General features: G+C 35.8%; 2 protein-coding genes across 7 annotated transcripts in view; one reads left to right on the forward strand and one right to left on the reverse strand.

Annotated features, from left to right (window-relative positions):
* The first annotated feature begins 34 nt into the window (after nucleotides 1-34).
* PAQR3 (progestin and adipoQ receptor family member 3) lies at nucleotides 35-23,801 on the forward strand. Of its 4 annotated transcripts, none has more exons than XM_077143059.1 (7): nucleotides 35-412; nucleotides 3,695-3,857; nucleotides 5,613-5,768; nucleotides 8,186-8,383; nucleotides 11,778-11,868; nucleotides 15,069-15,217; nucleotides 23,374-23,801. In XM_077143059.1, the coding sequence occupies exons 1-6, from the start codon at nucleotides 228-230 to the stop codon at nucleotides 15,209-15,211; spliced, it is 936 nt and encodes a 311-aa protein (XP_076999174.1). In that variant the 5' UTR covers nucleotides 35-227; the 3' UTR covers nucleotides 15,212-15,217; nucleotides 23,374-23,801. The 4 variants fall into 4 exon arrangements, with proteins under 4 accessions (XP_076999174.1, XP_076999172.1, XP_076999173.1 ...); XM_077143057.1 differs by lacking the exon at nucleotides 23,374-23,801 and adding an exon at nucleotides 17,815-17,926; XM_077143058.1 differs by lacking the exon at nucleotides 23,374-23,801 and adding an exon at nucleotides 17,796-17,905.
* The window catches only part of BMP2K (BMP2 inducible kinase), a 205,909-nt gene continuing 198,471 nt past the window's right edge, over nucleotides 19,275-26,712 (reverse strand). For all 3 annotated transcript variants that reach the window (XM_077143055.1, XM_077143053.1, XM_077143056.1), the window contains one exon: nucleotides 19,275-24,836. In XM_077143055.1, the coding sequence (XP_076999170.1) occupies nucleotides 23,404-24,836 (1,433 nt within the window). In that variant the 3' untranslated portion in view covers nucleotides 19,275-23,403. The remainder of the gene's footprint in view (nucleotides 24,837-26,712) is intronic.

Genomic DNA, 26,712 nt, shown 5'->3' on the forward strand with positions numbered 1-26,712 from the left:
CCGCTGCGTGCTGACGTCAGAGAGGGCTGCGACGCCGCTGGGTCCGCCGCGACACTGACGGCGGTGGCTTGTCTGTTCGCCGAGCTGTTCCTGGACTGCTGCGGGGCCGTAAGACCTCGAGCAGCGTCCGCAGGCTCCGGGGCGGGGGCTCCGGCGGCGAAGCCCCCTCCCCGGGGGGCGGGGCCTGGGCGAGCCACCCCTCGGGGGAACGGCGGTGGTCGGGAACCATGCATCAGAAACTGCTGAAGAGCGCGCATTACATCGAGCTGGGCAGCTACCAGTACTGGCCAGTGCTGGTGCCCCGCGGCATCCGCCTCTACACTTACGAGCAGATCCCGGTGTCCCTCAAGGACAATCCGTACATCACCGACGGCTACCGGGCCTACCTGCCCTCCAGGCTGTGTATCAAAAGGTACAGTCTGGCCGCCTCCGCGGGGTGCACTGGTGGGCGCGTCGGCGTCCCCACCTTCTCACCCTTTTTGTCTGGTCTCCCTCCTTATTTTCCCGCTATTCTCGGTGCCCATGACGCCCACACCTCATCCTTTTCTTCTCTTTTATCGCCTCTCCGCTTTTGTTATCTCCCCAGCTTGATCCATGTAATAATAATAATAGTAACGATGATCGTAAATACCAACTCTTGTATGGCGGCTTGCTGTTCGTGGAGCGCTTTTACATCCTTTATCCCATTTGGTGCTTCTTGGATACATTTTGGGCTCGACCCGACTCACTATGGTTGAGCCGTAACTCGTCGCTGGGTTTACCTAATCTTTATTTCTTTATAGAGGTTTCTTTTTAGAGCAGCCCTGTGAGAATTGATGCTTTGAGCCATATAAAGGCCTGTACAGTAGAAAAAAAGCCTATGTTGCTTTTATATGTATTATATCAGAGCACCTCTGATCACTCATTGAGCAAATCCTTATGGAGCACCTGCTAGGTGCAAGGCCCTGTACCACGTCCTGCAGAGACCAAGAGACGTGGCTCTTGTTCTCATGAAGTTACTGCGGTCTAACCTGAGTGACAGATATTAAAGTGCTGATTACACTATTACGTAATCACCATTATGCTAAGTGCTATGTAGGAAATGTGCTGTAGCCAAGACAGTCTATAGCAGAGCACTCAACCTTGCCAAGGCATTACAGAAGCATCACTAAGAAAGAACTTTATTTAAACATTCCAAAACTTTAAATCCAACAGTCGCTAGGAAGAGTGGATTTAAAATAAACAATTTAAAAAATTAGTATTCTGGTTCTTAGAATAGCTTTCCATCAAAACTCACTTTCTGTACTTAAATACAGCACCCCACTTTCAGGGAATTAAGATACAAATGTTGATGAGCTCCAGGGCACTGTAGTGGCAAGCCTTGGTACTGGAGTGGACTTTTGAATTGCTCAAGCAGCACGTACATACCTAATTCTTCTTTTGACCATGTTCTTTCCCAGGTTCCTTTTGCCCTGTCTTGAAAGTGTTTCTGTGACTCACGGTCACAAGGGGACATCACTGTCCATTCCAACTTGGCTTGAGTGATGGTCCACAGGACTTCACAATTTGAATCCTAATGACATTCCCTCAGATGCCTCCTGGGCATCATAGGGAATCAGAACTGAACACTGTTATGGATCTGGCACAAGGATACAGCAGGCAGAAATTGTTTATACCCACCTATAGTGACCCTCTACATTCTGTTATTAGGGCCCAAATTTCATGTGGTGGGAAATAATGTGTAGGACTTTAGAGCTTGTACTGTTGAATCAAAAAGACTTGGGTGTTCAGATCTGCCATTTAATAGCTGTGAGATCTTGAACAAAAGTTAACTTCTGTGAGCCTTACTTTCTTCATTTGTAAAATGAGGGTAATCACAATACCTGCTTCAGAAGGTAATAAGGGTTAAATGAGATGGTGTATGTAAAATGGTACACAGGGCCTGGCATTTAATAAGTGCTCAATAAATGGTAGCTATTATCATCATTGACTTAAAAACTGAGCAGTTGATGGTTATTACTGACTTTTAAGCAGACAATTGGGTATCATAGAATAGGAATAGATCCTCTACAGGGAATATTCTTCCATGTGAGTTTCTCACCAGCTTGGCTTTTTCCAGGTTCAGCCTTTGTCTTCCTTTTCTTTAGCTATCAAGACTGAACAGGCCAGATTTTGGTTTTAAGTGGGAGGTTTTGAATATCACAGGTGTTCTGCCAGTACTCTGTTAGTTGAAAGGAACATGCAAAGATTGTGGCTATCGGTTCAGTTAATCCGGTTATTCTGAGTTTCACAAAAATAGAAAGTTCTGAGGCAGTAGGCAAAGCATAGTATTGAATGTCTAAATAGTGCCTGTAGTTAGATGTTTTCCAGTACTTTTTTGAGTCCCCCTCCCCAATTATTAGTAGTCCTTATATACTTGATGCTTGTACATGATAAAACCTGAAATTCATGATAGAAGAGTCACTTTATTCTTCTTGATTATCATGGATAGTTTGAGACCCTAGTAAGTTTTATTACTTGTAGAAAAAAATAAAACTTGTAAAACTGAAAGAACCATGATGGCTGTAGTACATTAGAGTTAAATGGTAATGCTTACTAATAAGAATTTCTGAATCAGTGAAAGTGAAATATCTTAGTTTAAACAAAAAGATAAGAATTTTTAGAAAAAATGCAAGAGAATTTTAATCTTTTGTCATAATTTCACCATTTAATAAATAATCACATGAGCCCTACCTATAGCTGGAGAACCATTTCAAAAAATTGAGGATTTTTAGAGCTGAAAGAAACTTGCAACAACATCTAATCTAACGCCTTTAGTTTATGGATGAAGAAACTGCAATCCAGAGAGTTAAGTGACTTGCTCATGATTACAGAATTAATTTGTGGCCAAGTGTAGGGCGTAAGGGAACAATGAACTTCTTGACTCCTGGTCAGAGTAGTACACTTTCTACCAACTTGTGCTGCCATGACCACTTAAATTCATACCAGTTAGGGCATTCTGAAGAAGGCAAATGGTACTGATATTAAAATTAACCTCTGATTGTTCCTAAAAAGGACAAAATCATGGCGCCTGGAAACTACTTTAGCTTTAAACATTCATGGCAAAGTCATTCTAGCATGTATATCTTTAAAAACTTTTGCAATGGATCAGTTTGTATTTGTTCTGCTTTTCTTAAGTCCATTTAATTTTGTATTTTCATTTTCGTTTGATGAGTCCTAAAAAAAGTATTTTAAATTCATCCCTAACCCTGCACTGAGCAGGTTTTCAGATACTTATTATTGAGAATCAAAGGGTACTAATGTCTAGTTTTAATCTATGCATTCAGTTTTATAGCTCTTTAGCATCTACTCTGTGCAAGGCACTGTCCTTGGAATAGTGGTGTCATAAAGAGAAATGGTGCTCACGGCTGTCAGGGAGTTGACAGGAGGATGGAAGATGAGATGGGATTTATACATAAATAACTCTAATATGGGAAAGAAAATGGTATGATAATAGAGGTGAGCACAGAAAAAGGTATAAAATCCCAAGATTGTTGAGATGTAGTAAAAACTTAAAGGCTATTAAATTAGATGATGTATCTAATTTAGAAAGGCGAAGATGGGGTTAAAGACCTAAAGTAGCAAGCGTTAGATAACCAAAAAGTATTCACTAACCTTTGACTGCTGACAGAGAGCAACCAAATATGAATCTGAACCATGTTTGTTTATTTTCCAGTTTGTTTATTTTATCTAATGAGACAGTAAACATCTGGAGTCATCTGCTGGGTTTCTTTCTCTTCTTCACACTGGGAATATATGACATGACGTCTGTGTTACCTTCAGCAAGTGCTTCAAGAGAAGATTTTGTAATTTGTTCTATTTGCCTTTTCTGTTTCCAGGTAGGTTATTTCACAAACTATTTTTGGTAAAGAGAACTTTAGTTGGGGAAGCTTAAGCAGGTAACTTTACTTCAGAACCCACCATTTGCTTTCTTAGAGTTATTTTTAATTGGGTCATAAATTCTGGCTTGGAGCCTAGTAGCCAACAAGCCACACCCTAATAAGGATTTTAGGCAGAGGATGAAGAAATGTGGCTGCGATTAAATACACTATTAATTGAATAGTGATGTTGAGGGTATAGAAACTGATTAGATTTGTTTAATATCCACGGTATTGGATAGTTAGATGACCATTTCACTGCCGTAGCTGTTTACAAAATAGTTATCAATTTAGCCTACTTCATATCATTCATCTACCCCATTTTCTGTACTCCTGCAGCCACTGGTATAGTATAGGTCCTTGTCATTGCTCCAAGGACTACTCCTAAAACTTGCCTCTACTTTCAGCCCATCTAGTCTATCTTCTACACCTTTCTAAAGAGCACGTTAAATCTTCAGTAGTAGTACATCTGGCCCATAATACTGAAGTTGAAGTGTCTTGATGTATTAGACTTGTCAAAATTATGTCATGAAGAAGGCCATATAATTTTCTTTAATGGTTCTGTGTTTCTCAGCATACTGCTTTTTCTTGCAGACCCTCCAGTAAATATGTACATGCCTTTTCTTATGTGCTTGATGAATACCAGCTCAGCTTTTTAAGATCCAGCTCAGGTGACAAACCCTTCTATGAAGCTTCTTTCCTCTACCACTCCCACCCTCCAAATGCATACATACACTCAGAGCCTGTACCTTCCCTGCTCTGTTTTCTAAATGCATACTGTGCTGTTTTTTCCTAAGGTTTTCTTACATCACTATTTGTTCACTGGTTTCTGAAAAAATCTGAGCATAGAGATTTCATATACTAGTGCATGACACAGAATAGGTAATTAATGGATGGAAGAAATTCTGCCACAACAACCTTATTGTTAGGGCAGCTGATGAATCAGATTAGCTTTGCTCCCAGTTTGGAAACAATAGAAAATAAGTATAAGTCATATATTTTTTTTTCTTGGAGACAACGCTAGGTTTAAACTAAAACTTAAAAAGAAAACTTTGGTAATGATATATCCTATAGACATTAAACATCTTAAGTGATTACAGCAAATTGTGAAACAATGTATTGTGTGATTCCGTTTGAGTAATAAAAACATATATATGTATATATTGTATTGCTTGCATATATGTTATGTGTGTACTTGTGTGTCTGTGTGTAAACATATCATAGATATATGTGAATTGAAAATATGAAGAAGGACACAAATGCTATCAGTGTCTAACTTAGAAACAGATTGGGTGGGAGGGGCTTATACTTTTTTATGGCATACAGTTCTGTGTTCTTTGAGGTTTTTTTTAAGCTGTGTTAATTTTATAATAAACACTTTTTGAAAAGTAAACTCTTCATTCATGGATCAAAATAAGCCTCAGCTGGTATTTTAAAACATTTTATTATGTAATTTTTCCACTATTGTGCTATATTTGTATAGCTATAATTGTTTAATTTCTTTATTTATGATTGTTATCCACATTTTACCCATGAAGACGCTGAGGCTAGTGAAATGCCATGATTTGCCTGACTAATAAGGCACAGAGCTAGATCCAGGCCCACATGCATGTGACTTGAATGTCTGAGCTCTATCACTTCACCGAATATCAAGAACCAGTTAAAGTTTAATTTCTTCTCGTTTCATTTTTTTAAGATTTGTTTCATTTTCCATAGGTCTGTATGCTTTGCTCTGTAGGATATCATCTTTTTTCCTGCCATCGGTCAGAAAAAACATGTCGAAGATGGATGGCATTAGATTATGCTGGAATCTCTATTGGAATATTGGGCTGCTATGTCTCAGGAGTATTTTATGCTTTTTATTGTAATAATGTAAGTAGCTTAAAGCATTTCACTTTTACCTTTCATATAGTTCTTGAGTTTTTTTGCCATAGTTCCTTTGAATTTCTGACTAGGTACATAATTAACCTAGAGAAGAGACAGACTGTAGACATAAACTCACTAATTTTTCCAAAGGGTCCTATGTTCTCCAATATCACTTATCAATTACATACTGATTTTACTAATTTTCCATTGAGGAAAAACATTTACAAGATGATTCTCAGAAAATGTAATGTCTACATTGCATTAATATTTCCACTAAGTCTGTATGGCTACATGGGTCTTCAGATATGCATATTATATATCTTTTATTTTTGTGTTTGTGGAATTCTGATTAAATAAAATTAGTGCTTGATTAAATTTTGAAGCTGACTGCTGCTTTCCATTTTCCCTTATTCTTTACTTCTTCCTCAGTAAAATAAATAAATAAAGGTTTATCTGTTGAGGGTATTGTCCCATATTCTTCTTCAGGAAATATATTTTTCTTTCCTCAGACCCATATTCTAGGAGTAGGCCTAGAGAAGACAAGATAGATAATGAGTGTGTTTAACCAGTATAAAATGTGTCTGCTCTGGTTCTAGATGGGCTCTGCTTTCTGAACATGTTGAGCCCTATGATCACAAAAGTCAGTTTTGCCTTGTGGAAAGCAACATTTAAGATACTCTGATCTGACAGTACAGTGCCTGACTTAAAAATATTGGCCAACCAAACTTTATGTAATGTATCCCTCTTCCCTATTACCTCAGCATCCCAGTAAAAAAGACAAAGCTAAGAAGCCTGAGACTCAAGAGCAGTAAAACTTCTAGTTACTTCGTTTCCTAGTCTCAAGGGTGAGAGCCTCTCCTGCCCAAGCCTGCCCCAGCGCAGCAAGTGTTCCAAGCTGCAGTCCCCAGCCTTCTCCCATTGGGAGGACTGGTTGCAGTGTAGGATTGCTCTGTCTATTGGAGATTCTTAAACAGGACCTTTGTCTCTACACAATAAAGGCAAAAACTGTCACTATATCTGGGGTATAAAAGTAGCAAAGAGAAAAATCATTAATTTGGTTTGAATGTGAAAAGCACTATTAATTATAGCCATTTATACATGAGCTGTTCACTTTTTAGGTGTAATTACTTTGGAACCTCAGCATATAATTAAGTATATATGCAATTAACATTCCAAACTGATTTGATTTTAGTGGTGAATTCTGTTCATGTCTACCCAGCTTTCACGACTTGTTCATTTTACTTGATAACTGTTCACATCTTTAAACTAAGAGCTTATGAGTGTAGTTATACGATATTTGAATTGTTTTGCTTATCTTATTCTGTACTTTTCTGAAACCTGTTTCCTATTTACCTCTTCCTAAGTATTAAATCTGATCATCAAAAGACCAGTAGAATACTTTATGTAACTCTCTTATCTGAAAAACTGAAAGTCTAAAACAGATTAAGAAAAAGGAACTACTGGAGTTAATATAATCCATGATAATATACAGGGAAATTGTTTTCTTCTCTCTAGCATCTAAATCATTTCCACATATACTTTCGCTATAGTAGTTTTTTAACTTATATATTGCTTTAAGTGTGAGAGTGAAAACCACAGACCCTCAATCCAAGAGAACACACACACTGAACAGTTTGGCATGTGATTTCAGGGAGTTAATAGCCCCCAGATATTCTTGAAGCCCAGGGTAAAAAAATCATGCCCTTTGTGATGCTAACTTTTAAACTCCATAATTTCAGCTGCTCATTTAGACACCTAATATTCCATAAACTTAAACTTACCGTGTCATCCCATTCTTAGAGAACAAGGTAAGGTTCCAAATCCTTAGCCTGACAATATGCCTGTCTTTCAGCCTCCCTCTGAAAACTTCTTAGCTGCACTTGCCATTCCTTTTACTTGAGTGCTCCCTCTTCCCGCAAAATCTTATATATTTATTCCTTAGGAACCAGCCTATATGTTAAGTCCCTTGTGTAGCATTTTTTATCTACCCCAGGTAAAGTTAATTTCTCCCTTTTCTATGGTTCTAGGACATTCTCTTCATAACTCAGTTACAATACTTATCTTTATAATTGTTTTTGTATTTTCCCTTCCCATGGTGTGTGACCTCACCCACTGGGAGGAGCCATATCAAACTGAACTTTGTGTCTATAGGACCTTCACTGGCAGCGTATAACAGGTACTCAGAAAATGCTTTTGTACGAGTAAATGTGGTCTTTTACTAGCTCAGTGAGGACTTTGGTTTGTTTTCCTAAGAAACCTAACAGTTATATGCATTTTTTTAAAGGAAGAGAGAGGTAATCATGTTTAAAAATTAAAATACCAAGTAGATAGTTTGGAATGTGTAATGTAAAAGTTAAAATTACCCCCTTTTCCTTCTCTTATTATTAATTACAGAATTAAAAGTTGATTTTCTTTCTTTCTAGTATTGGCGCCAAGTGTACTTGATCACAGTGCTTGCTATGATCCTGGCAGTGTTCTTTGCTCAAATTCATCCCAGTTACCTCACACAGCAGTGGCAGAGGCTCCGTTCCATCATCTTTTGTTCTGTTTCGGGATATGGAGTGATCCCTACTCTTCATTGGGTTTGGCTCAATGGAGGAATCGGTGCTCCTGTCGTACAGGTAGTTACCCCGTTTTCTGGTCTTATGACTGTATTCCTTTTGGGTAAAATAGTGTTATCAGACCAGTCTTTTTTTATTTGAGAGTGTCTTTATAATTGTATTGTGATTGCCATAACTTTTATTTATTTATTTTTAAATTTTTTACTTTGAAATAATTTAAAACTTACAGAGAAATTGCAAAAATAATGCAGTACCATACAATAAACCCTGAATCCAGTACCCAGATTCACCAACTTTTAGCATTTTTGCACATTTGCCATATCGTTCTTTCTATCCGTCTGTCTACCTACTTATCTGTCTATCTCTCTTTTCTAAACTTGTGAGTAAGTTGTATACATTATACTCCTGAAACATTGAATATTTCTATGTTCACTTCCTAAGAACAAGGATATTCACTTATGTAACTACCTTAAGTGTCGTTATCGAGTTAAAGAAATTTAACAGTGATATAAAGCTTACAGTCTCTGTTCCAGTTTTTCCATGTCTTCGTAATTTCCTTTGGGGCCTTTTCTCCTCCATTATTATTACGTTCAGTTCAGGATCATGTTTTGCATTTAATAGCCATTGTCTCTTTAGTTACTCTTTTTTTCTTTAATTGTGGAATAATTTATACAAGATGAACTTTTCCATCTCAGCCACTCCCAAGCATACCATTCAATGGAATTAGTCACATTCACAATGTTGCACTACCCTCACCACCATCCATTACCTAAACTTTCCCATCACTCCAAACAGAAACCCTGCCATCTATGTGCATTAACTCCCCAGTCTCCCTCCCCCTCGGGTCCCAGTAACCTTTACTCTGCTTTGTGTGTTTATGAATTTGCATATCCTAACTATTTCATGTAAGTGGATTCATACAATATCTTCCCCTTTATGTCTGGCTTATTTTACTCAACATGATGTCTTCAAGGTACATTCATGCAGTGGCATGTATCAGAACTTCATCCTGTTAAGGCTGAGTAATATTCCATTTATGTGCATACCATATTTCGTTTATCCACTCATCTGATGGGCATTTGGGTTGTATCCCTCTTTTGGCTGTTGTGAATAATATTGATGTGAACGTTGGTCTGAGTTCCTGTTTCAGTTCTCTTGGGTATCCCTAGAAATGGGATTGCCAGGTCAAATGGCAGTTCTATGTGGAACTTTTTGAGAAACTATCAAATTACTTTCAACAGCAGCTATACCATTTTAAATTCTCACCATCAATAAACTAGGGTTTCTGTTTCTCTGCAATCTTATCAACACTCATTATTTTCCTTTTTTTCAAATAATAGCCATTCTAGTGGGTGTAAAGTGGTATCATGGTTTGTATTTGCATTTTCCTAGTAGCTAATAATGTTTAGCATCTTTTCATATGTTTATTGGCTATTTGTATATCTTCTTTGGAGAAATGCCTATTCAATCCTTTGCCCAAAATTGATTTGTCTTTTTGTTGATAAGTTGTAGGAGTTGATAACTATAATTTTTGAAGCTATGAATAGATATAATTTACAGAAATAAAGAAAATTTACTGGTTTTTTTTTCTAGAATGTCTTCTTATAAGTTGTACATTCCTTGTTCTGTTTCTGTTACCTTTTTGTGTGAATATCTAAGTTCCTTATCTGTGGAGGAGGACTCCAGGGTTTATAACATTGTCATCTGGGTCAGTGATAATTTTTTTTGTTGGGTATGGTTGAGAAGAAATTTTTTCTTAGAATCGTTGAGTTTGAGGTATATATAGGATGTAAGCATAGAGATAGGATCTGGAATTTCAGTAGAGTTTGAGTGGTGATAAAGATTTGGAAATCATTATTGTATTGGTAGGTGGAGTCATGGAAGCATTATTTGACCTAGCACGAAAAGTATAGTGAGAAATAAAAGAACTATTAGAGTCAGGCATCATGGGGAAACAGTTGGTAGGCATTAGAAAGAAACTAAGTGAGAAATCCTTAGTCTTTTTGAGAAGAGTATTATTAACAATAAGACATTATTAAAGATTCATCTAAAAACGCTTTAAGGATTCATTCAGAAGTAAACTTGAGAACTTAAACATAATTTATATACCAGAAAATCTGGCATATATCATAGACTTATTGCAGTAGGACCTTTGTCTGGAATACAGGAATTTAAGGCAGGTTTTGTTCAAAAGAATCAGCTCATAGAAGAGGGGGACTATTAATAGGCTGACATGCACCTGTAGGGTGGAAAGCATTTTAATATAAAACCAAAAAGAAAAGAAATTCTGTGATTTAATGAATTGCATGATGTGATCTGGTCACCTTACCAAATTAATGAGAGGGTGATGCTTTCTTCATAAGATTAGGAAACTGGGAAAAATGTAAGACAGTGATTCTGATGTCTGTGAAATGATTATTTTTCTGACAATTTTGATTCTTTGAAAGTAAGAAAATAGAATGAGGAACTACTACTTTATATTTATTTCTAACCAAAAATGAATTGATATAGAAGTGACTGAAGTCTTGGGATGAGGTAAGCACATGCCATTTAAGCTTATAATGATAATGAAAATGAATAAGATTCATTGGGCCAATAGATCTTAAAGAAATTCAGAAAAAATATGGGAACAATTCCACTTTCAGAAATCTTAGAATAGAAATATGGCTCAGGGAGACATGGATCTCAAAGATGGAATTTGAATATGATCTCAGGTCATTCTAGTGAGGAAGCAAAGGGAGACTCTAGAGAAGTTATTAAGCTCTGGCTTTGAAAGAATGGAAAGAGGCACTTAACCAGAGATGCAAAGTTCCGGAAAAGTTAATTTGGGAGTTAGGGGAATGGGTTGTGTTCTAGAATGTTTTAGAAATCTGAGGTTGATTAATCTAAAGAATATAGAATTGGTGGTGGTGAGGTATGATAATTCTCAAGTAAATGAAGGAGGAAGAGAAGTAATTTTTTATTTCTTAAATAGGTTCTTGGTAAATTAGGTCTATAACCAGAATTAGAAACAATGTGTATAGACTATGGCAGGCTGATTTTCTCAGGGCAAGGAAAAGCTTTGCAATAGAGCTTCAGTTGTGTGATAAAATGGTATTCAAGAGAACCTGTAATCTGGGATGTTGAAAGAGATTTCTGAATTTTCTTTTCCAGTTACAAATTCCTGGTCTTCAGTCTCTTTGCTTATTCAACTGGCAATTCTTTCCCATATGCCTTCCATCCATGTACCTACACTGTAGATGGAGTTGGACACCTTACGACCTCAGCCATGTTAAAGCTCTAGCTCCTTTAGTACCCTAAGCTCTAGGGCATTCTCCATGTTCCATTCCTGTGGGAGATTATCGGTAAAAGCAGTTCATATATAAGTATCTTAAAGTTCACTATTGGATTGACAGGAAATTGGGAGTTCAGTGACAGTAGGAACATCTGTGAAAACACATATTTTACTTTTCAGGACTTTGCACCCCGCGTAATTGTGATGTATGTGATTGCTCTTCTTGCTTTCCTATTCTACATTTCCAAAGTTCCAGAAAGGTACTTTCCAGGTAAGTATATCTTTTATAGTGGTTCTGTAGTGTCATTCTGAATATTTGCTTGAGATATATGACTCAAAACATCAAAACCAAAATGTTTTCAATATTATTGATTATGGAATGGTTCTTTTGGTCTCAAACTTTACTTAAAACTTTAACTTTCAGAAGGCTTTCACACTTTGCCATATACCTTCACATTATGCATTGAAAACCATAGGTGGGTTTACCACCATTTCATGGATATGAGTTGGTGACAGAGCTGGGGCTAGACTCTGGGAGTCTTCTGTTTGCCAGCCACTATTTTTATAAAAAGGAGAGCACTAATTATTAATTACCATTTACTTGTTAACGTACCAGCTAGAGTGCCAGATTTATAAAATAAGAAATAAGAGACAAAAGGAATTAAGAGAAGGATAATGAAAAGAAGGCATTTTTGTATGGTTTTGTATCACTTCATAATATATACGTGATAAGGTTCTATGAAATAGAAAAAGACCACCAATCTGGCTTTCAGCTTTCTGGCATCCAACGCTAAGAGGAAAATAATATAAGGGTGTTCATGTCCCCCAAATATACACATGCTAGTACCTCAAAAGAAGCACAGATTTTCCTGTTGTTCAGTCCAGAGAGAAAGTTTTCTGATGGAAAATAACTAAAACAACAATTATGCAATGAACAATGTTCTCCAAAACATATATTTGATTATTTAGGAACTTCAACTCTGGAGTCAGACTGCTTGGTTCAAACCCCACGTTTGCCACTTATTAGCTGAATGATCTAAATAAGCAAGTTCCTTTTTCCAGCTCATTTCCTCATCTGAAATATGGATATAATATTTCTTTCATAGGGTTTTTTGTGAGAAGTAGATGAGAAAATGCATAAAACAGTTATCATAGTTCATAGCAAGTGATAAGCACTCAATAAATGTTAGTAACTATTATGATAATATACCTCAGTCCTAGTCCTATAAATGAAATGTGTGGTTGAGTAAGGGCAATTCTTTAAAGGAACAGAACCATCTTTGACTCAAGTCAAGAATAACAGTTACAGTATATAAAGCAGTGACTTTTCAGTGGGGGTGTTTGAAGTAAGGGAGTAGTTTAAATTCAAACTACAAACTTCTTTTCCCTTCCTCCTGGGTTTAAAATCATTTCCACAGTGAATCAAAGATGGAATTGCACCATTTCTCCAGTGTGTTGGGACAGAAGAGAAGATGAGAATTGCTGATCTAGAGAATGAATAGACCACAAATCCTTAGGCATTGCTCTATGGACTTGGTTTTTCACTACTTAGCTTTAAATAAAGCAGGAACCTGGAGTGTAGACTTTAGGATTTAGGAACATAACTGGGACAGTCACTGAATTGAAGACCATCCAATTTTCAGACAGGACCAGAATTTTTCTTGGAAAACAGTTCTGATAAAATGCTTTTTTTTTTTCTTTTCCAGTAAGTCTTTATTTATTCATCGTATTATCCCAGGGAAAAGTGGGAAAGGGGAAAGGGTCAACATGTTACAAAATGATAGCAGAAGGTAAAGTACCCAGTACAAAATCAACCATCAAAAACATACCCCACTGATAGGGATAGCAAAGTCCAAGGCGGCTCAGCCTCCTGCAGTTCAGGAATGAGGATAAGGGATTAGGGAAAGGACAGGTACATGCTTTCCTACCCTCCCTTCCTCCCCATAAATTCAAGATTCCACACAAAGCTTTTAGTTTCTAGCAGTAGACATGGTAAAATGCATTTTTAATCACTCTATTAAGAATTTTTATTCTTCATAGAGACATGTAGAAAATCATAACATGAAAGTTTCCTATACTATGTGGTTATGGCCAAAGTGTTTTTAGGCCTTAAAATATTCAGATCAGGGGTTACCCAATTGTCTAATATAGGACACCTATAAAAGATCAAATATTAATGTAAAACTTTATTCTAAGATGAACTTGACGTAAAATGTGCCCTCTATAGCTGGATGTTGTGGTTTGAGTACAGGACACATTTGAGCAGTGAATATATGGAGATCTTAGACAATGAAACATCTTTATAGATGAAAGTGATGTATAGAGTCTCAAGGTGTTCATGTATAATAGCCTAGGGATTTTCTCTGGCTACTCCTCATTTTACTGCCTCGCTGTCAAGACAAGCGTGTGTGGTGGTGGTGAGGTGGTGGGCAGTACAAACAGTGAATACTGTGAAATAGAAAATCTTTGATTCAGCTGAGGGTAAACTTCTAAAAACACATTAAGATGCCAGTGGTATTTGATGGGTCCAGGGGGCCCCAGGCTGGTAGAACTGAGTGTGTCTGTGATACTTATATTACAATGTACTCAGTTTTCTTTGCAATCCTCTATATTTTATGTTTTTAAAAAGGGGTTTTAAGAGACTGTCAAAAGGGTCATGGTTCAAAAGAAAAAAAGGTTAAAACAAACCCCTACACTAAGAATCTTGTTGATTTACACTTTAAAATCTCCATATGGTACTGATTATTCTTCTTCATAAGAAAAAAGAAAGAGAATATTACATTCCATGACCATAGAAGCACCATGCATTAAAGAAAAGTTATTTATATTTAATTTTCTGTAACTCTATATTTTGTTATTTACTGAGAAAAGTAAAGAAGCTCTCCACATGTTAATCATTTAATCTCCTAGGAATTTAAACTCAAAGAGAAATTAAATTGTTTTCAGAAATTATAATGAATTCATCAACCTTAGTTAATTGACTTATCACTAATTAAATTTTGCGATTATCCCATTGGTCAGGTAGCACAAGTCTAAGCTTTATCCTTATACACTTGCTTGAAATAAAAAATGCTTCTGGTAGATTAATATCTAAACACAATGGTGAAGAATCCTCTATTATTTGTTTCACTGGTATCTGTTGCCTTCTCAACTCTCATGTAAAAAATATCTTTTCTTTATTCTGCCAGATATACGAGTTGAGATGTGGGAGACAAAAGGTCAGATTCCTAAAATTAACCAAGGTAGCCTTTGAAAACACACACTTGGAAAGTATTTCTAGTTCACAATTGTATTAATGAATAAAACCTTAAAATTAGAATCAAATATGAATTTATCCTTTTTTAAAAACATGATATATATGTAAAATGGGTCCGAAATCTCCAGTCTTTCTGCTACTAAGCCAATATTTCCAAGTCCACAGATAGAAAAATACTACAATCAATACTCTGTTCTTTTTATTTTCCCTTCCAGGTCAACTAAACTACCTCGGATCAAGCCACCAAATATGGCATATCCTTGCAGTAGTGATGTTATATTGGTGGCATCAGTCAACAGTGTATGTCATGCAGTACAGACATAGCAAGCCTTGTCCTGACTATGTTACACATTTGTGAATTCAGGTATGGCTACCTGGTATATTCAGTTGTTAAGCAATATTTGATGGGGAGTTGCATACCCCACTATTTCTAAGGTTCCCATTAATTTTTCTTTTTCCTCATGAATATATCATGAGTAATACTTTATAACAATGGAATAAATAATCTTTCAGATCTATAATAACTGCTTTTATGGACCCTTAAAACTACTTATTTGCTGCTTGTACCAAAATTGACAATTACTTGACATTCATAAGAAACATTAGAATAACAATGAATGTTAAGCTAGTATAGTAATAGGATTCATTTTACTTAACACCAGCTTTCCTTAGGAAGGGCTCATCTCCATTAGAAAATGGAGCTATCCTGAGTGATTACTTTAACAGAAGAAATTTTCGATAGATGAAGTTTCAAGTGCCTGATGAAGGCAAGGGTTGCTACCCTTATGCTTCACAAAGCTAGGATTGTGATTTCAAATAATCAGTAGCCTTTAAATACATGGTTTATGAGAAACTGGCACTTAAAATATTATTTTCTTTAGCTGTAGGTTCTCCTTTCCTTAAGAACACTGGACATATTAGTTGGCCAGAATAAAATCTTTAAAAATTGTACTCCTTTAAGTTTAGAGACATGTTGAGAAGAGGAAAAGAAATTGCATTGTCATTTTTCCATCAGATAAGAATTATATTAGAGACTAATTACATGATGAGGTGGCATAGTCTTTGGTCTAATAACCAAATAATTAGCCACCTAGGCTTTTTAATTCCATATCTAGACATTGATTTCTTACAAGTGAATTGCAGATAATTTTTTGGTTCCATAATTCCTGTAGTAAAAGAGCTCTCACCTTATTGAATTTGCAGTCTTATTTTATGATGATGGGGCTCCCAGGTGTATGGGTGCTACTTTCAAGGCCACAGAATCCAGATGGCCAAGTCTTGACCCTGAAAAGAACCTAAAACCTTAGAATAAATCATGCAGATGCCCTGTTTGATTATGTAGTTATTTCCTTGTGATCTAATCCATCTGTTTATGCATGTGTTAGCATTGCATTGACAACTCAAGAGTATTGACATACTGTAATACTTGGAAACTGAAACAAATTTATCTTTATTGTATATACTTAAGGAGATCTTACCACCCTAGCATATAACATAACCCTCTTCTTTGATCTTTTGATATGCATACGTTAAATCATTTAAAGCATACATTCATAAAAAACTTATGTTGTTTATTGGACTATAAAATATTTTCTGAGTTTTTTATTGAGGTGATAGGAGCTGTTTTAATTACTGTGGTATAATTTCAGGACATTAGAATTTTTGAATATCATAAAAGGGTTGATTGTTGGGGAAGCCTATACCTGAAATGCCTTTTGTAGGTCTGATATTAGGAAAATTACTTTATGTGCCTCAGTTTATATATCTGTAAAATTTTCTATTTTTTTTCATTGTAGTGTTTTTGGAATATAAATTCCCCAAGCTAACATCTTAGCAAGGAGAGTTGTCTACGAATAGGTTCAGTGAGGGGAAAGTGCTGTTCTCATTATGATGGAACGCTACTTTGAAATGACTGTTTTATCTCGTAAGGCCACACATTTGATTTGATGTAATGATAGTAGCATGTATTTTCTCTAAAACAGGCCTTATTGGCCTATATGGTATCATAGCTTTTAAACAGATATTTTGCCATTTTGGCCATATGAAATATACTGAGTAGTTATTTTAAGATGCAGGAGAAGTCCAGTATTTTAAGGTCTGGAATCTTTATTATTATAAAATCTTTTCAAAATTAAAGGGACCTTTAGTTTTTCTTTTAATTTCTAAAAATATTTATAGTTTTTTGTTACGGTGTATGAATTTATATAATACTTGCCATCTAAATTAAAAGATAAAGGGAGCACGCTAATTTTTTTAAGAATGTTTGAGTTTCAAAGGTATACAGGTTTGGCTATAAAGAGAATTATACCATGTAAACATTTCAACTTTTTATGAAACATTAAATATTCTAAGAAAGCTATCTTCTCTCATATTTATCTTTATGTGATATATTTATTATAAAAGGAATAAATGAATGTGGATTGATGTCAACTGTAAACACTTCTCTAAGTCAGCATTTTTTGACCACCTACTGTGTGCACAGCACTACTGGCAAAATTTAAGACATTGTTAAAATTTAAAAATAACTAAAAATTGCCTATAAATCTGAGCCTTGTTATGATATGTACTTAAGTTATTTTTGTTTTTATAAATTTGTTATTAAAACAGCTTAAAAGTACAGTATTCAGCTTCGACATTAAAAAAGACTGTTTTTAATTTTACCAGTGTGCAGATTGTAAAACTTCTTTACCTACAGACTTTAGAAAATTAAAAATTATCCATGGCTGTTTGAAACAGTCTATAGTGATTTATAAAGTTGTAGTTAACTCATTTAAGAAACAGTTATCCTTCTATATAAAGCCATTTTCAAATAGCAAGATAGTGCTTGTCTTTTTATTACATTGAGTGCAATTCAGTAAGCTGCGTGGCAAAATATTATGTAAATAAACTGGGTTTACTAAATATATTAAGTACTACTGGTCATTCTTTATCATATATAACAGCTTCAAAATCGTATTTTAGAATCAGGAATGAAGATTCAGGGAATATCTGTACATCTTATGACATCCCATCTGGACAGAGTAACTGATTTGAAGATTGTGATTGACTGGCATAGAGCTGTGCAACTCTCCATTTGGCAGGTACCTTCCCCTACCTAGATATAGTTTACCCTATATTAAGTGTCCAAGGGGAAAGCCTGTACTTCTGGATTCCTGCCAGTTGCTGAGCTGAATAGAGCCATATCAACTCTAAATCATCATTCCCTGTAATCACACCTGTGTCACATTGTGTTTGGTTCCAACCTAGTGAAGAATCAGCAACAGGATTTTAGGGGAGGGGCAGAAGTGTCTTGACACATACAATATCACACTAATTATTTTTATATTGAAAGAGGTATAGATCCTATTGAGTACCAAGTTCCTCTGAAATTCTGTACCATGTGTTGAGATAATGATCCTGCGCTGAAAGGGATTGGTAACTATCAGCAGTAGGGCCTCCTGTGAAAAATGAAACTTCTGTTCTTCGAGGGCTGGAAAACAGCTATCAAGGTTCTAGTCCTGCTTTGTAAACCTGGGATCAAAGTACCACGTAACACTGAAGCAAAATTGACCTATCTTTTTTAATGTGCAAGAACAAATAAAATTTGAAAAGCTCATGCCTTCAATATGAGAATATTTGTAACTGCTTGTTAAATATGTTGCTTGAGCTGGACTTCCTTTAAAAGAAAGCTCCTCAGAATAAGCAGTTTACATTACAGCATACATTCTTCTCTAAAGAAGTTAACTGTAATTGAATTTGAGCAGTGATACATTACACAGTTCTTTTTTTAAATATTTTTTTTCTTATTATTTGTGATATTTTGCAGCCTTTGTACCATTTATTAAAAAGATACAAAGTCCTTATTTTTCCACGTAACATCAGTTGTAACTACTTCGAGAAAAATATTCACTTCTAACAAATAAGATGAATCTCTCCACAAGCCACCAACCTAAAAATCTGCAGTTTGTAGTGTAATACATTATAAGATAATATCACGACCCTGATGACAAGCTTAGACCGTGAATCTGATAGTTTCTCTTTAATGTACCACAGTCTCTTTTCTGACATGATCAGAGATTAAAGTATTTTATTTAACCAAATACCCTGTAACAGTTATATATGCTGCCAATTTTTAAAGAGTTTGAAAATAATTACATATAAGGCAAAAACTATGCCAGACAACTTATTCAAGAGGCACTTCAGAAGTCTTAAATTTAAAGAATTAGTGATAATTACAGTGGCAGCAAATTGTGCTATTTTTTTTGCCAAAATGGGTAACTTTTATTTAAACATTGAACTCCTTAAGAAAGAGATCTAATTTTATTCATATTCTAACTGGTACATATTGGCACTTAATATCTGTGGTGTGAATGAACTGAATTGAAGGTTCATATGCAAAGCTTATTAATAAGACAAATAATGAAAAACTCTGAAGTCACTGATTATAAAGAATATGCACTCCATTTGGGATTTATTGCATTTAAAGAAAGCAGATTATTAAAACAGTAGGTATGATAAATACAGTAAGAAAATAACTTTAAATTTCCAGCAACACAAAATGAATAAGGGACAGAATTCAGTCAATGAAAAAAAGCAATGTAAAGGCAATAAGGTAGTAAAATCAGTTAGTGCTTAATTATAGGGAAAAAAAGCAACTGATTCTTATCTCATAACAGTTTTCCCCCTATACTGAAGGATTGACGTCACTTTAAAAGTATGTTTTATAACAATTAAAAATATAATAAAGATGTAAATCAAGTACATTTAAAAGTTAAAGTTATTTGCTTAGTGGTACATAAAAGGCTTCAGAAAATTCAAGTTTAACAAAAAATGGAAGTGTAATCAAAGAAAGTGCACTTAAAGCTGTTTGCCAGCAATTAAAAAGTAGCTTCTATACTTTTTACTATTAGATGACTTTTCAAATTGCAAAAGAGCATAGTAATAAAACAATTCTCTTTTAAAAGTAACACTATAAATTTAAAAATAAAACAAAAGTAACTCTAAATGATGACCTTTGCATTTTCTTCTGATTACCTTACTCTTTTAGTGGTTTTTGTAAACCCTCACTAGGAGTGAATGTTCTTTTCGATATGATTGTGGTTGCATTTTTAAAAATTCACATTAACTCCACAGTAGAGATATGTGATATGCATGCATGAGTGTGTTTATCTTAGTATATAAAACACCACTGACCTATAAAAGTTTTCAAATAAACTATGTCATTTATGTTATTCTCACAGTAGATATGTCATTTCATTCTCACAGTAGATCTGTCATCTTAGTAATTGGACCTAAAATCATGAGTAGTTTTGCTAAAAAAAAAAAAAATAGGAAAAAGTTCACTGTACATTCTACATATATTTAAACAAATGTCCTCAAACTCCCCAGATCTAGTGATATTAATATACTTGTACCTTGTAATAGAGTTTATATGTAAAGTACCAAAACCTAAAATAAGCCAAGCAGAGTAGCTGAACAGTAAGACAGCTGCTCTGCCTAATGAACATCAGAACAAGAGGAGTGGGCTCCACCTTGTATTTTCGAAAAGCAAGATGACAACAATCTGTCACTGTCAGACAGTAATCAGGGTTGGATTGAAGGATGCATCTATCTGCAATTCCTGATAATGTCCTAATTACACTTAAATACACAGACACAGGATGTGGGGGCAGAGTGGGAAGGTGGTAGAAGAATTAATTATACTATTTCCTGATTGATACTTTCTAAATAAATAATCTGGTCAATTCTATTTTCACCCAGCCTACAAGTTTTTTTTCTCCACCTATTATATATACCAAACAACTTTTGTGTCTGAATACATTCTTCAGTGCTATAAAAGCTGATCTTTTAATACTAGCATTTTATTGATGTAATAATATTAAAATAATTGAGCAAATGATCCACTTTTGAAAAGATTATTCAGAATCAACAAGTATTACTAAAGCTAAAAGAACTTTGGCCACAGAATTTTGCTAGCTTCATAATATTTTACTTTCCTTAGTGATGTTCAAGTATAACAGGTTTAGAGTTACGACTACTTAACACCCTAAAGCAGCAGAGGGACACCTGAATAATATGGAAAATTCTTTTCTACTTTCCTTCCTTAAACCAGTGTTGGACCATCCCATAATAGAATCAGACTTTTACTAAGTGCTGTGTGGCAGATATAAGCACTTTTACATGTCTTGTGAGCTTTCATTTCAGAATTCTTATAAGGCAATTAATTACCTAGGCATCTGCTGTGTGGAGTAACCTACAGTTTGATGATGGCGGTGGGAGGGATGATTGAAAATGGGGAGCAATCCTAAATCAATAGACACTCCTTGGGAAAATGCTTGAAAACAAAGGAATCTCCCTACTTCTATTCTGAATCCTAAATCGTTTCTCTGAGCTAAGTGTCTACATGAATTTAAATGATTGAATCAAGTGTAAGCAAAGTCTAACTATCAGATAGGCTCTAGGTATTTAGCATTTACATCCCAAGGAGGCCACAGTAGTTCATCCATTACTCCTTCCAAATTGTAAATTCATGAGGGCTAGCAGAGACTAATGCCAAGGACTAAAATAATCAAAGAATCATATTGTGTACACGTTTACCAACATATTTTCATTAAAAAAAAAAAGTCTTCTGTTTGATACAAACCTACTATAGTTTATAAATTTACATGATATCATCAACTCTTCACTTAAATCTACTTTGTAAAGTTTTAAAGAACATCTTTTTGAGCATTTGCATTAGCACTATTAACCAACCTGAAAATCGGGGAAAAAAGGTGCAAACATAACATTTGCCATTGGCACAAGGACAAATCATTGAAAAAGATCCAGTCTAGTGGGACAGTCAGTCTCATGCAACCCAACTCTAAAACTAAAAGCAGTAATACAATGCTTGATCTGCCTCTTCCACACTGTGAGTCACACACTGCTTTCCCACATGTGCAACCTGTCTTAGAATATAATGGAGGAAAGAGAAGCAATAAAGATGAAGATATGACTTAGCTACATATACCTTCCTTCGTTTAAGTTCAGAACCATGAAAATAGGCAAATCACTTATCCCATCAGGGTACTATAATTAAGGGATTCTAATAAAATTACTCTTTAAATACACTTTAGTTGGATTTACAGTTAGTTTAAAATATAGCAATCAAGGAAAGTGCCAGTTGATCGAGTTTCCACCCCTTTTTGTAAATAGCTTTAATAGATCTAGAAATGTCTAAATGTTAATTTAACATTAAATTAAAACTGAAAACAGTTGGAGACAGCACAGGTAAGTGTTCATATTAACACAATTTCTATAAAATCTCAAGTTTCTTTACTACCTTAGTAGTAAAGAAAGGCAATTTGGTAGCTGGGTTCTTTTCCCTAAAGATACAATCAATTAGCACAGTTAAGATGCTAGTCCCTCACCATCATAATACCTTATATCCATTTTAAGATCTTGTCTATTAGTGCAGAGGTACTTGTGGCAAGATGCATGAGTCCTGCCCATAAGGCTTTGTGGGTTTCACTGTTAAATGCGCTTTATTAAAACTACACTACCTCCTAAACCTAACTAAAATTGTTACTCACTACTAGGGAAATATTTGGTGAAGGTAGCAATCTAATAAAAAATACATTATTAAATGCAACATGATTTTACACTGTAAACTTTTTTAAAAACTCAGGATTTCAGCTACATTTTTTTTCCTGAAATAAAATTTATATATCATCCTTAGCCTTGCTCCCAGTTTTTCCAATAATCTGCTTTATTAAGAGGCATGATGACAAAAGTTTTAGTGAGCAAATCATTTACAAACAGAATATAAAGTATTTCTGAAGTACTGAATGTTTTTTCTCTTCCACTTCATTTTTTCCAAATGTCAGAAATTTCTCTTTAGCTTTTGTTCAAGGCTTCTAGGAAGAAATTCCATATTAGTGGCACTTTTTTTTTTTTCAATGAAACTGTTTTAGGCACAGGATCAGTTAATTCTGGCTCTGCTAGAGAAAGATATAAGGATGAAATCTCTGCACTCTAAATAAACTTTGTAATTCTTAAGAGAACTAGATTGTTTTTTACCATGTGGAAATTAGAAGAGACTTTTAAAAACTTCACCAACTCAATCTGTGTGTATACAGAATTACTCTACTTTTAAATGTTGGATTCTGGGATGAGCCCAGGATTTGCATACATTAAATGACATCCTCTTATCAGAAATGACAGTGTAGCTTCTCGTTGCCTCACAGTGGCTACATAATGGAAAGGTTCACATGCTTTCACTGGAAGTATCACACTTGCATTTCTGTGCTGTCATGTCAGTAGCTGAAACCCTTGGTTAGTGCTTTTTACAATTTAACTCCCTTTTCTCCTGCTTGGAAAAAGTCTTTTTAAGCGACATCAAGTTACTACCCTGTAGAAATATCTCCTTTTTCTATTTGGTTTATTAAAAAATCACCTTTCTAATTCTGATTGACCTGTAAGAATTAATAATGATATAAAAAGCTATACAAATAATTTTTTTTCAGATTCATAAAATGAACTATTCGTACTCTTTTGAAACAGGGGTTAATGCCAAGAATCCATCAGAAGTATCTACTGTTTAGAAGGAAATGGAGCAGCACCAAATGGGTCTAATTCAACTGATTGGGACTGTTGGGACTGATGTGAAGTGATGCTTTGTACCACCAGTTCTGTAAAGGGCACGGCGCCAAAGTCATCCATTTTCAACGCATCCGCACTATGGAATGACCCATGTAGTGAATTCTGCCTCGGCCGCCCAGGCAGTACGGTATTGTGGTCAGCACGAATGTCGCTCAGGCCTTGATGCGAAGGGTGCCGGGTCAGGTCTGGAGGATGAAAGGGCTTAGCCCCAAAGGGGTCCAACAGACTCTCCTCAGGTTGCAGGACAGTCCCTCTGTCTTTCCCATCAGTTAGCGCAACACTGATATTCTCCTTAGAGTCTGAAATTGATAAAAATTCATTGCTGCTTTGAGAGTCTCGGCGTCCCACTTTTTTGTGCCTACGAGCCCTCTCTGGGGTGCGGTAGATAGGCTTCAAACTCTTTTTTGTGCTAGTTGGTGTGCCATGATGCCGTTTCCCATTACTTTTTGACATATCCTGTTTTGTGCGCCTTTGGCGAAAGGACAGTTTCTGTAAACTGCGCTGTTTGACTTTTTGCTGCTGACTCGCAGTTATTTCTTCAAAGGGCACGAGCCCAAAAAGGTCCTCATTGCTTTTGCTTTTACCTGTTAATGTGGGAAAGGGCTGAAATGGAGTAGAACCAAATATATCTACACTTTTGGGACAGCCAGAGAGATTATGTGCTTCAGGCCCCACTGCATGGCAATCTTGTACGTTCAGCTTCTTGCTAAAGGGTGCCTTTGTGAATACATCAAATTCTTCTTGTTCTAGCCCCACAGTTGTAAAATGGGTCTCTTGAGAAAGGTTCTTTTCATTTGCTTCTTGCTGTGGTTGTTGAGCACGCACTGCGAAGAAGGGAACAGCGCCAAATACATCATACTCCTGTTTGAGAGTCTCTACCCCAACATCAGGAGGCAGTTGGGTCGGGGTGAGGAGTGTAATGTTCGGATCTTGTATTTTTCCACTCCCTGATTTGTCCCTGTAGACAGGGCTCATGCCACTGTACTTTGCTTTGGCCTGCTCATAATCAGAATCAGAGCTATGTTTTTCTTCTTCATCCTCAGAATCCATGAGGAGAGGTCTATGACCCAGATTTTCTGGTTCAGTATCATCATCATTAAAATCTCCTTGTTCTCCCTGAAGAACTTCTTCATCTTCTTGCTCTTCCTCTTCACTGCTCTTAGGAGAAGGGGGATCTGATTCAAAATCACTTTCAGATTCATCATTCCCTTTTTGCATTTGACCCTCTACTGATGCATTCTCTGAGGTTTTCTTTCCAGTCCGGTGATCTTTATATACTGTACTTGCTTTCCCATTCTTGATAGGGTTTGTAGTGCTGTTTTCTTGATTCCTGGATGAATGTTCACCTTTCTTTTCAGGAGAACCTGCAGGTTCAAAGAAATCTTATTATAGCATTCCAAGGCATTTCAAAAGTCATTTGCACTAAACATTAATATGTACTAGCATAAGAGGGGAAAAATATTAATTCTGCTTAATGTATTTGTCCTTAACTAGTTAGGTCCTTTAGTGCAGACAAACTTACTCATCTTTACCCTGCAAAGTGCCTATAAGTCCTCATTGAGATAATTTTTTTAATAGCACCCAGGACTCTGAACATAGTAGGCAAGCAAATTTTTCTTCCTCCCACCCCCCTGCTTATATTTTAACTGTATAAACAGTAATTTGCAATTTGTTAAACAGCATTCTGATTTTTATAAGTGAGTGCCTTATGAGTTTGGTTAGCATGAGTGCATCCTCCACAGCCTCATCAAAACTTTCCTCATATAATGTCTATACTACTAGACATTACATTAAAAGCATGCTGCCTTTAAAAAAAAAATCTAACCATTAGTATGCTAAATTGCCTAAAACACAGTGCTTTATAATTTCACTGTATCATATATAATATGTAGTATATTAGTGTACAGGAGAATATACTGCCCTCCCAATACATGGCAATACTGAGTTGATTTTCCAGAGGTGGGGATTGATTTGTATTGATCCAAATATACATTCTCATCCCTTTCCTTCCTTTGACTAAGATCAAGTATTTTCAAAACAATTACCTGTGGTTGGAAGGATAGTTGTAGGAATGAAAACTAATTCTGATGATAGAAAAACCATTACCTTACTTTCACATGGTGGTCTCTATGACATTTCTGAGTATTTCCTACTCTGAAAATTCAACCTTTTTTCTTCTGTTCCTTCTTGGTTATAATTGTACAGACTTCTCTTTCTCTAATGTCCCCTTACATATCTCTGCATGCCCTCCACTGGGTCTTCATTACTCCTGTATTAATTACCAAGTGTATCATAATAACTCTAATCTCTTTCCAGACTCAGATCTCTAATACTGTCCATATGTATCTCGCCATTACCTCAAACTCAGTAATTTCAAAATATATCTTGATCATCTTTTCTCTTAAAATGTATTCATCACTCATTCTCTCTATATTAGTGAACAGCACCTCCACTTACCCAGTGCTCAAACCAGAACTCTGGAAATTGTCTTCATTCATCCCCAAAAATAGGTATTATGTCTTTAAAATCTCTTGAATTATCTCTCCCCTAGCTTCCTATCCCACATTCCTCAAACTACTCCTCTGCACTGCCGCCCAGAGTGATTTTTCTAAAATGCTAATCACATTACTACCTGTTTAAAGCTTTTCAGCAGCTAAAGTCCCAACCCTTAGCATAGCATAAGATCTTTTGCCTCAGATCCTAATGTCTCCCATGGGTACTCTTCATTTTAGCCATCACCCAAACTTAGCCATACCCAAACTCTACCTACCCAAACTCAAGAATGGAACAGATTTGAATACATACTTTGAGGTCTCCCAACTCAGGAATATAATAGATTTAAGGATCAAGGGAAACTGCTGTTTTAATATCTCTCCACCTCTGCAATACTGTACCTCAGTATGGATGCTTTACCACCACTCCCATTCCCCCCTGACTGCCTAGTAAAAGTGGTATAATTTAAGATCCAGCCCATGTAATAGCTCTGCAGAACCACCCCTCAAAAGACACCCATTCTCTACTTGGTACCCCTGATGAACCCACACAAGCCTTCCTCTTAGCACCAACTATACACTGTACTGCAATTATTTGTTTTTCTGTCTTTTGATTATGAGCTCTTAGAACACAAGACCATCTATCTCATTGTCATTCATCTCTGTACTCTAGCACCATGCGGAATCAATTTTGTTGAAAGAATAAGTGACTATTCTTGAGTGCAGCAGCTATCGGCATATACATTCA

Source organism: Tamandua tetradactyla, chromosome 24, assembly GCF_023851605.1.
Source record: "Tamandua tetradactyla isolate mTamTet1 chromosome 24, mTamTet1.pri, whole genome shotgun sequence".
NCBI lineage: Eukaryota > Metazoa > Chordata > Mammalia > Pilosa > Myrmecophagidae > Tamandua > Tamandua tetradactyla.

Coding starts and splice junctions, on each gene's coding strand:
- PAQR3 (XM_077143059.1), top strand. CDS start 228: ATGCATCAGAAACTGCTGAAGAGCGCGCATTACATCGAGCTGGGCAGC. Junction 3,858..5,612: donor TTTGCCTTTTCTGTTTCCAG/GTAGGTTATTTC, acceptor CATTTTCCATAG/GTCTGTATGCTTTGCTCTGT. Junction 8,384..11,777: donor TCGGTGCTCCTGTCGTACAG/GTAGTTACCCCG, acceptor TTTACTTTTCAG/GACTTTGCACCCCGCGTAAT.